At 39.8% G+C, this 10,084-nt stretch overlaps 1 protein-coding gene across 1 annotated transcript in view; it reads left to right on the forward strand.

Annotated features, from left to right (window-relative positions):
* Positions 1-10,084, forward strand: part of STAB2 (stabilin 2) — a 166,431-nt gene that overhangs the window by 103,149 nt on the left and 53,198 nt on the right. Inside the window, exons 41-44 of the mRNA XM_069099363.1 lie at positions 577-653; positions 2,923-3,048; positions 5,247-5,320; positions 8,192-8,263. Coding sequence (XP_068955464.1) covers positions 577-653; positions 2,923-3,048; positions 5,247-5,320; positions 8,192-8,263 — 349 coding nt within the window. The remainder of the gene's footprint in view (positions 1-576; positions 654-2,922; positions 3,049-5,246; positions 5,321-8,191; positions 8,264-10,084) is intronic.

Raw genomic sequence — 10,084 nt, forward strand, 5'->3', positions numbered from 1 at the left:
AGGGGGCTAAGAACAAACCTTCCATAAGTCAGAGCATAGAATAGAAGGGTTTCTGGTGTTCTCTTCCCCTCTCCCTCTCAGTTACTCTAGCTCTTTGTCCCTTTCTTCCTCTTTCTCTCTCCCCCTCCTCTCCCTCTCCTTCTCCCTTTTCTCTCCCCCTCTCCATCTCACCCTCCCCTTCTCCTTGTCTCTTTCTCTCTTCTCTCTCCCCACCTTTCTTTCTCCTCTGAGATCCCTTCTACCCCTAGATTTATGATCCTATGACACCTATCCGTGCCTCAGTTTCCTCATCTGTAAAATGTGGGGGTTAGACTCAAAAGGTCCCTTCCAGTTCTGACTCACACTCCACTGTGGGTTAAATAATATTGCCTTAACTAGTTGGCAGTGGCTGGCCACTTTTGCAAATTGACATCTCCCTGGTTTTAAGCATAGGACAATACTGCCAGGTGTGTGTGGTTTGTGTGTGTCTTTGTATGGCCAGCACTTAACACAATGTCTGGCTCAGAGGAGCTGCTTCATAAATGGGCTTCATTGATTGGTTTTTTGATGATGAAACTTCCCTCTTTTGTTCCTTAGCTGCCTTCTCAATTCCAATGGCACAGCTTACTGCAAGTGTGCGGCTGGTTTTCAAGGGAATGGGACAGTCTGCACAGGCAAGTGGATTCCATTTCCTACCTTTTCAAAACATCCTGCCTATGGATCCTTGAGTCTGCTTTTTAGCCCAAGGGACTAATGGAAATTTCTGGGGACTTCAATAATCGTGGCCAATGAATTCACAGGATCACACACCTTAACGGCCATCTAGTCTAGCTCCTTTATTTGACAGATGAAAAACAGTCTCAGAAATGCTGAGCAGCTTGTCCAAGTTCACACAACTCACAAGTGCCTGAGATGAGATTCGAACTCAGGCTTTCCTGAGGGCAGCAAAATGGCAAAGTGAGTAGAGCACTGAACCTAGAAGTAGAAAGACCTGAGTTCAAGCCCAGCCTCAGACACTTACTAGCTATGCAACCCTAGGCAAGTCACTTAGCTTCTGTTTGCCTCATTTTCCCCATCTATAAAATGAAAATAATAATAGCACCTACCTCCCAATGTTGTTAGAATCAAATGAGATAAAATTTGTAAGGAATTTAGCACAGTACCCAGCACATAGTAGGCCTACCTTCAAATCTAACACTCCATGCACTGAGTCATGCTGCCTCTTTAGTCGAATGGACTACATGGAGTTTGAGGTCACAAGAGCACCAATTATATTGCATTTGTTGTGTTCATTCTGGGAGGTGCCATATGACACTGTTGACCCTTACTGACTTGTAGGTCACTAACACCCCCAGACTCCTTTATTCAGTTCTGTGATGCAACAGAAAACACATCTATTTTGTTTTCCACGTGACAGCCCACATAATATTTGAAAATAGGGATAGAGGGACCCTCAAAGATATGCCACCAAGAAGAAAATATTTTGTTCCCAGATGGAGCTGGAGTGGATGGGTCTGGACTGCATCTATTTCCATTTTCTGCTAGGTCAGCTAAGGGGTTGGCAAACTGGTGACCCATATATGATCAAACTCCATTAATCAGATTATTGCTTTAGCCAGAATTCCTACTACAAGTCAACAAACATTTATTAAACACTTGCTGTATGCAGGTCACTGCATTAGGTGCCAGGGTGACAAAGATAGATATGACATAACCCATGTTTTTAAGAACTACCATTTGAGGGAGGAAATTGGACATGTACATAAACAACTATGACATGGAGAGGAAAATGTGATACATGAAGAAGTCCATGCAAAGCCCTGTAAGAAATCAGAGGGACAAGAGATGCGCTAACAATAAGGAAAAAAGAGCAAGAGAGAAGTGTCAGAGAAACTCCAAGAACAGGGAGACACCCAAATTTTGTCTTAAAGGGGAAAAAACATCCTGATCACCTCTCCACCCCAGCCCCAGTGCCTAGACCTGGAAATTACCTTATATTTAATTATTTTCCTTATATATTAACATTACCATATATTAGAATTATTAATAATATAATGTGTTAATTACCTTATATTTATTATTCACTTCATATAGTAATATTGCCACATAATAATAATTAATATAATTATCATATTAATTGCCTTATATTTATTTACCTATTATGTTAATATTACTATATATTTGAATTAACAATATCATTAATATGCTAATTACCTCATATTTTTTCATATACCAGTATTACCACATATTAATATAATTACATATTAATTGCTTTTTATTTATTTACCTCATATTACTATCACCACATAATTATTAATATTATTACTATGTTAATTGCCTTATATTCAATTATTTACCCCTTATGTTAATATTACCATGTATTAATGATATATTTTTAATATATTAATTACCTTATATTTAATTTACTATGTGTGTTATTTTCTCCCAATGGAATATAAATTCCCTGTTGAAATTATTATAAAATTAAACAGAAAAGCAAGTTACACATGGTAGAGATACATAGTTTCACATACTTTCCTTACCTTCTGTTCTCCAAAACAGATGAAAATGCTTATTTTCTTTGGTATTTGTTCAGGTCAGATCAAAAACAAAGAAAAGCAATCTATCCAATGACTATAACAGTGTAAGTAGAAACAACAATAAACTCCCAAATAATCCAAACTGAATGTTGAGAAACTATAAAGAATAAATTTGACTAGAAATAAGAGCCAATGAGGAAACCCCTCTCCTCCCCCTTCTACCATCAAATGTGGAGAAAAAGATATGGGTTCAAATCTTGCCCATTCAAGGTTCTGCCTTTGTGACTTTGGGCAAAACCTTGCACCTCTGGGCATTTCCTCATGTGTAAAATGGGGGGCAGGGGAGGGGAAGTGAACTAAATGCTGTCCAAGGTCTCAAACTCTAATCTATCCCTTTCTACAGCAATTAACGCCTGTGAAATTAGCAATGGGGGCTGCTCCACCAAAGCAGAATGCAGGAGGACCACACCAGGCAAACGAGTGTGTGTTTGCAGAGCAGGATACACTGGAGATGGCGTCATATGCCTAGGTATGTGCAAAGCTGTAACTAGGGTGGAGAAACTGGACTTTGTCCCTGGGCACTTAAATTTAAGGGGCAGCATAAAAACAGCAGAGTTTAGGAACTAAATAATAAGCATAATTAGTGAAAATAGGAAGCAGCCAGATGATGGCTTTCCCCCTCTATCAATCACATCTCAAGGAAATTCTTTCCCTTATCCTAGCTATTTCTCTTCCTAATCCCCATCTATTACCTCCTCATTGTCAGCTTCATGGTATTCCATGGTATCCATTCACAAGAGTAAGAATCCAATGTCTCTGATTCTTTCCTCCAATGGCTTGTTTTGGTCTGGGGTCCCTCTACACCTTTGATCTTTAAAAGTTCATTTACAGGGGCGCTCTTTGTTATGTTGATTGCCCCAGTTGTAAATTTCCCAGGTATATCCCTGGACAGGGACTCTCAGAAGAAAAGTCCTTTTCCCTTACCCAGGGTTTATTCCATTGCTGAAGACCAATATGGTACAGATACTGGCACCAGCCCAAGTATGGCGAAGGAGTTCAAGGGCTAAGTAATAGTATATGTGAGTTTGCAGGCAGGTGTTTATATGTGTGATCTAAAAAGTTAGTTTGGAGGAGGCTAAGTTTTAAAAATTAAGAAGTTTAATAGGAAGAGTTCTTGGGAATGAAAACATTTTGTGGGAGGCTGATTTTTTTTTAATTCCCAAAGCTGATTTAAAAAAATAATCAGTCATGTCAAATTCTTTGTGAGCCCATTTGGGGTTTTCTTGGCAAAGATCCTGGAATGGTTTGCCTTTTCCTTCTCCAGCTCATTTTACAGATAGGGAAACTGAGGCAAACAGTTGAGTGATTTGCCCAGGGTTGCACAGCTAAGATTAGATTTGAATTCAAGGTGTCTTCTATGCTCTATGGTGCCACCTAGCTGCCCCAACAAGAATAAAATAATGTTTAAAAATAGTAAGTTACAGCAAAGGATGGCTAAAGCCCAAAGGCCTTTGTCTGCCCTGTTTCTAGTCATCAAATCATTCAATCAATAGTCATTTATTAAGTTCTCAATATGTGGCAATATGTGATAAGTTACAATACACAAAGAAGGGCAAAAATTATCCCTACCCTCCAGAAGCTCACATTCTAATGGGGAAGACAACATGGAAATTCCTAAGTGCATACACAATGTATAAAAAGTAAATGGAAGGTAACTTTAGAGGGGATGGTACTAACAATTGCAAGGTCTGAGAAAGGACTTCTGCAGAGGTGGCATCAGAACTTGAAGGATTCTACAAGGTAAAGATGAAGGAAAGCATGCCAGGAAAGAGGTGACAGCTAAGTGCAAAGGCACAGAGGTGGGAGATGGAGAGATGTATAATAAAGAATCGTGTATAGCCAATATGGTTGGAACAAAGAGTACATAGAGGGGAATAATTGATAAGAATACTGGAAAGGCAGGAAGGGGACATGTTGTGAAGAGCTTTAAATGCCAAAGAAGGTTATATTTGCTTCTAGAGGTAATAGCCAGTATGGTCTCCACCCCACCTTCTTTATTCCAGCATGATCTAAAGCATAGAAACTGTAGGAAATCCCTTCTCTCTGTCTCTGTCTCTGTCTCTGTCTCTGTCTCTGTCTCTGTCTCTCTCTCTCTCTCTCTCTCTCTCTGTCTCTGTCTCTCTCTCTGTCTCTGTCTCTCTCTCTGTTTCTGTCTGTCTGTCTGTCTCTCTCTGTCTCTCTGTGTGTCTCTCTCTGTGTGTCTCTCTCTCTGTGTCTCTCTCTGTTTCTCTCTCTCTGTCTCTGTCTCTCTGTCTCTCTCTCTCTCTCTGTCTCCCTCTGTCTCTCTCTCTCTGTCTCTCTCTCTCTCTCTCCCTCTCCCTCTCTCTCCTTCTCTTCCTCTCTCCTTTCCTGCCTCCCCCCCCCCCATCCTTTCTCTCCTTTGGAACTCCCTAATTTGTTTTTGGAGGCGATCAGTGTTAAATGACTTGCCCTGGGTCACACAGCTAGTAAGTGTTTAAAGTCAGATTTGAACTCAGGTCCTCCTGAGTCCAGGGCACTAACCACTGTGTGACTTAGCTGCCCCTCCCTAACTCTGAAACTGTTCCTGGACAGAGGATGTTAAACCCTTCACGCCTTTGTCACACTCTTTGCTATACCTAGTTCTCCTAGGTAATCTCCCCTGGAAGAGGAGTTTGTCTGACTGACTGTGGTCTTTCTATTTCAAAGAAATCAACCCCTGTTTGGAAAACAATGGTGGCTGTGACCACAATGCAGAGTGCACCCAAATTGGACCCAACCAGGTAAGCTCTGTTTCCATGCCCCACCCTCCTCACTGTTCTAGACTTGTATTGGTAGTATCCTTGAAGGGAAGAAGAGGGAGCATGGCACCATGTACCATTGGTATCAGAGCAATGACATCATAGCACCAACTCTAGAGTCAGAAGACCCAGTTTCAAGTCCAGCCTTTGATGTTCACTATCTATGTGATTTTAGCAAGTCACAATCTCCTGGACTCAGTTTCCTCATTTGTAAGAAAAGGAGGTTATGATCAATGAAATAACCAATCACAATTATAGAAATCCTAGGATGAATGATGCTTTGTACCTCTTTGGAAGAGAGGCAATGAACCAGAGGAGGAGAAAGAAATACTTTCAGATGTTGTGCCTGAGTTTACTTATTTTTTTTTTCAAAAAATATTTCTATTTATTTATTTTACTTATTTACTTTTTTTTCAAGGGGGAGAAGATGGAGCTAGTGAAAGTAATACTCAAAAAAAGAAAAGAAAATTAATCATAAAAATACATAGAAGGGGTGTAGTGAATAGAGCACTGGCCCTGGAGTCAGGAGGACCTGAGTTAAAATCTGGCCTCAGCCACTCAACACAAAACTAGCCTTGTGACCTTGGGCAAGTCACTTAACCCCAATTTCCCTACCTTCCCCCCTCCAAAAAGCAAAAAGAAAAATCTAAAAAAACTTCAGAGGAAAAAGATGAAAAAACACATAGAAGAAAACAGAAGAAGGCTTATTAGGAACATATTCAGGGTTATGTTGGAATTACTGTGTGAAACTTGAATTTTTTTTAAAGGACAAGAAGCTGTTCATAGAGGAGATTCCCAGTTTCATAGACAGTCCTTCTTCTTTGTGTTTATTAATTTTATAATAAGAGGAATGATTTTTTAATGAAGGATTGAACTGTCTGGCTTCCAAGGTCCTTTCCAGCTCTAAACCTTAGAGCCTATGAGCAGGAGCAGGATGGAGGCCAGCACAAAGACAGACCTGGAGAAGGTACTTTGAAGAACATGGCTCAGGTCCTGAAGAGTATTCTTCCAGGGCAAAGGGAAAAGTGTAGAGAAACTAGCAACTGAATAGGCAGATTCACCTACTGCTGACAGTCTAATCATAGCAGCAGCTCTATTTTTTCACAGCCTCCCTCAATTAATAAGCATTTATTACTCAACAAGCATTTATTAATCACTTATCACTGCAATAATAATAGTCTCTATATAGTACTTAATATCTGTCAGGTACTATACCAAGCCCTTTAAAATTATTATCTTCTTTGATTCTCACAACTCTGGTAAGTAGGCATTTTTATTATACCCATTATACAGATGAGGAAATTGTGGCAAACAGAAGTTAAGGGACTTGCCCAGGGTTGCACACTAGTAAATGTCTGAAACTGGATTTAAACTGGGGTCTTCCTGATTAACTTCCAGGCTAGGGACAAGCACTGTGATAAATGCCATGAATAGAAATTTAATACAGTACTTACATTCTAAAGGGGGAAGACAATACGGTGGGGGGAATACTGAAAAGAAAAGAAGGGGCAGTTGGGTGGCACAGTGAATAGAGCATTGGCCCTGGAGTCAGAAGGACCTGAGTTCAAAATCCAGCCTCAGACACTTGACACTTACTAGCTGTGTGACCTTGGGTAAGTCACTTGACCCCAATTGCTTTACCTTCCCCCCTTCAAAAAAGGGGGGAAAGGAGAGAGGGAGATATCCATGGAGACATGATGGAGAAGCCCAGATTGCAGACTGGTGAGAAATGAAGAGATGGCTGTCCTGGTGCATTACATGCCAGGCTATGTGCTATGGCACATTATGGGGACACAGACAAAATTGAATGGCTTTGTCCTCATGAAGCTTCCATTCTCTCCTCACAACAACTACTTTGTGGAGGGGGGAGTATAGCTATTATTATCCCCATTTTACAGTGAAGGAAACTGAGGCTTGGAGAGTGGTTTAGCCATAGATACACAGCTAGTCGGTGGAGCTGTCCAAATTCAAATCAGAATCTCAGAGCTAGAAGGAACCACAGTCCAACCTATACCAAAATAGGAATGCCGTCTGTAACTTCATTGGAAGATGGTCAGCTGACCTCTGTTTAAAGACCTCCCTCCAGTGATGGAAGATCCCCTGCCTTCTGAGAAAGCCCACTCCACTTTGGAATTTCTTGAATTGTTAAGAAGTTTATTTTCTTAGCCAGAGCCGAAATCTGTCTCTGTGAATCTACCATTTGTTACTCCTTGTTTGACTCTTTGGGGACAGTCATGGTTCTTTCACCATGCTGATGCCCTCCACTGGACTCTCTCCAGTCTGTTAGTGTCCTTAAAATGTAGGACCTAGGGGCGGCAAGGTCATGCAGCGAATAGAGCACTGGCCCTGGAGTCAGAAGAACCTGAGTTCAAATCCAGCCTCAGAAACTTAACAGAAAAACTAGCCATCCAACCTTGGGCAAGTCACTTAGTCCCAATTGTCCTACCTTTCCCATCTCCAAAAAGCAAAAAAAAAAAATGTAGGACCTAAACAGAGTACTCTAGGACATGGTCTGACAATTCCAATGACCTTTCTACTACTCTATTCTGCCTACTTGCATAACTTCAAAGATGCAGCAAAGGTCCTTTTGTTCCACAAAATGCCAACTCAGTTTGATGATGGCTAAAATTCTACAATTAGAGATTCATTACTTTCCCTTGAAATTTAAATTGCAACTTCCCTTAAGAGAGAGACTCTATTACACAGTGTTAGTCTTGTGTGGCTCCTGTGAATAAGTTTATCATAGCCTTTATTGAGGTCAAGATTAGTGAGGGGGAGGTTGCTTATTATATTGCCATTTAAATGGACCTGAGAGCTGGGTAAAGATACTGTGTGCCTTTCTTTCCCTGGTAGGCTGCCTGTAACTGTTTGCGAGGCTATGAAGGAGATGGTAAAACATGCACACTCATCAATATCTGCTTAACGGTAAGGTTTTTGCACAAATGCTCTTTAAAAAATATATAGTTTTCCATTTATTATTTTTAGCCTTTTCTTTTTAAATTTTGAGTTCCAAATTATTTTCCTCCCTTCCACATTCTCTCATAACCACTGAGAAGGCAATCGATAGGATATGTTATATTTGTGATATAAGCAATATGATATCAATTATATATGTGAAATTATGCAAAACATATTTCCATCTTAGTTATATTGGGGAAAAAAGAAAGAAAAAGAAAGTGAGAAAATGATAACTTCAATTTGCACTCAAAGTTCTCTCTCTGGAGGTGGAGAGCATTTTTTCAGTGAGTCTTTGGGATTTGCCTGAGATCATTGTATTGATCAGAGTAGTCAAGTCTTTCACAGTTGATCATTATTATAACATTTCTATTACTGTGTATAATGATCTCCCAGTTTTTTTCACTTCACTTTGCATCAGTTCATATATGTCTTGCTAGGTTTTTCTGAAACCACCCCCTTGTCATTTCCCACAACACAATCATATGGCACAACTATTTCAGCCATTCTTCATTTGATGAGCATTCTCCAAATTTCCAATTCTTTGCCCCCACAAAAAAAAAGTGCTGCTGTAAATATTTTTGTACATATAGGTCTGTTTCCTTTTTCTTTGATATCTTTAGGATACAGACCTAGTAGTAGTATTTCTGGGTCAAAAGGTATGAACAGTTTTATAGCCCTTTGGACCTAGTTTCAAATTATTCTCCAAAATGGTTGGACCAGTGCACTACTCCACCAACAATTCATCGATGTAAGTATTTTTACCTCATCCACTCCAGCATTTCTCATTTCTGATAAGGAAAAAGTTTTGTTTTATTTTGCATTTCTCTAATCAATAGTGATTTAGATCATTTTTTCATATGACTATAGGTAGCTTTAATTTCTTCTTCTAAAAACTACCTGTTTATGTACTTTGGCCATTTATCATTGGAGAATGGCTCTTATTTTTATAAGTTTGACTCAGTTCTATATTCAGTATATATTTGGGAAAGGAGGCCTTTATCAGAAAAAAAATTTGTCATAAAAATGTTTTGGGGGCAGCTAGTTGGCGCAGTGAGTGAGAGCGCCAGCCCCAGAGTCAGGAGGACCCGGAATCGGTTCCAGCCTCAGATACTTAACACCCACACAAAAAAGACTGGCCATGTAACCTTGGGCAAGTTACTTAACCCCAATTGTTTTTTTAAAAAAGTGTTTGGTATTACTTCATTGTCTGTGGTACCTTTTAGCATAGTACAGTTTCCCTAATTATTCCTCTTAATTAGGTCTATTTGTGCTTTGTCTGAGGTCATGATTACTACCTGTGTCTTTTTTTTTAGTTAAGTTGAAGCTTATTAGATTCTGCTCTAGACCTTTATTTTAATTCCATGTGTGTCTTTCTGTTTCAATTCTGTCTCTCGTAAAAAAAAAAAATATTGTTGGATTCTGATTTCTGATCCTTCCTCGGTGAGCTCATCCCATTCACATTCAGTTATGATTGCTGTAATTCAGTTGGGTCCAACTCTTTATGACCCCCATGAAGCATACCATCCATAGTGTTTTCTTGGCAAAGATGCTGGAGTGGTTTGCCATTTCCTCCTCCAGTGGATTAAGGCAAACATAGGTGAAGTGATTCTCCCAAGTTCACAAAGCTAGTAGGCATCTGAGGCATCTTCCTGAATCCTGGCCCAGCGCTCTATCCACCTAGTTACCTAGCTGCCTCCTACAGCTATGATTACTATGTATTTATGTATTACTTTCCATCCTATTCCCTTCTGTTTATTCTTCTCTCTCTCTCTCTCTCTCTCTCTCTCT

Source organism: Petaurus breviceps, unplaced genomic scaffold (assembly GCF_028583685.1).
Source record: "Petaurus breviceps papuanus isolate PSGF00001 unplaced genomic scaffold, PetGlider_PUasm1.0 379, whole genome shotgun sequence".
NCBI lineage: Eukaryota > Metazoa > Chordata > Mammalia > Diprotodontia > Petauridae > Petaurus > Petaurus breviceps.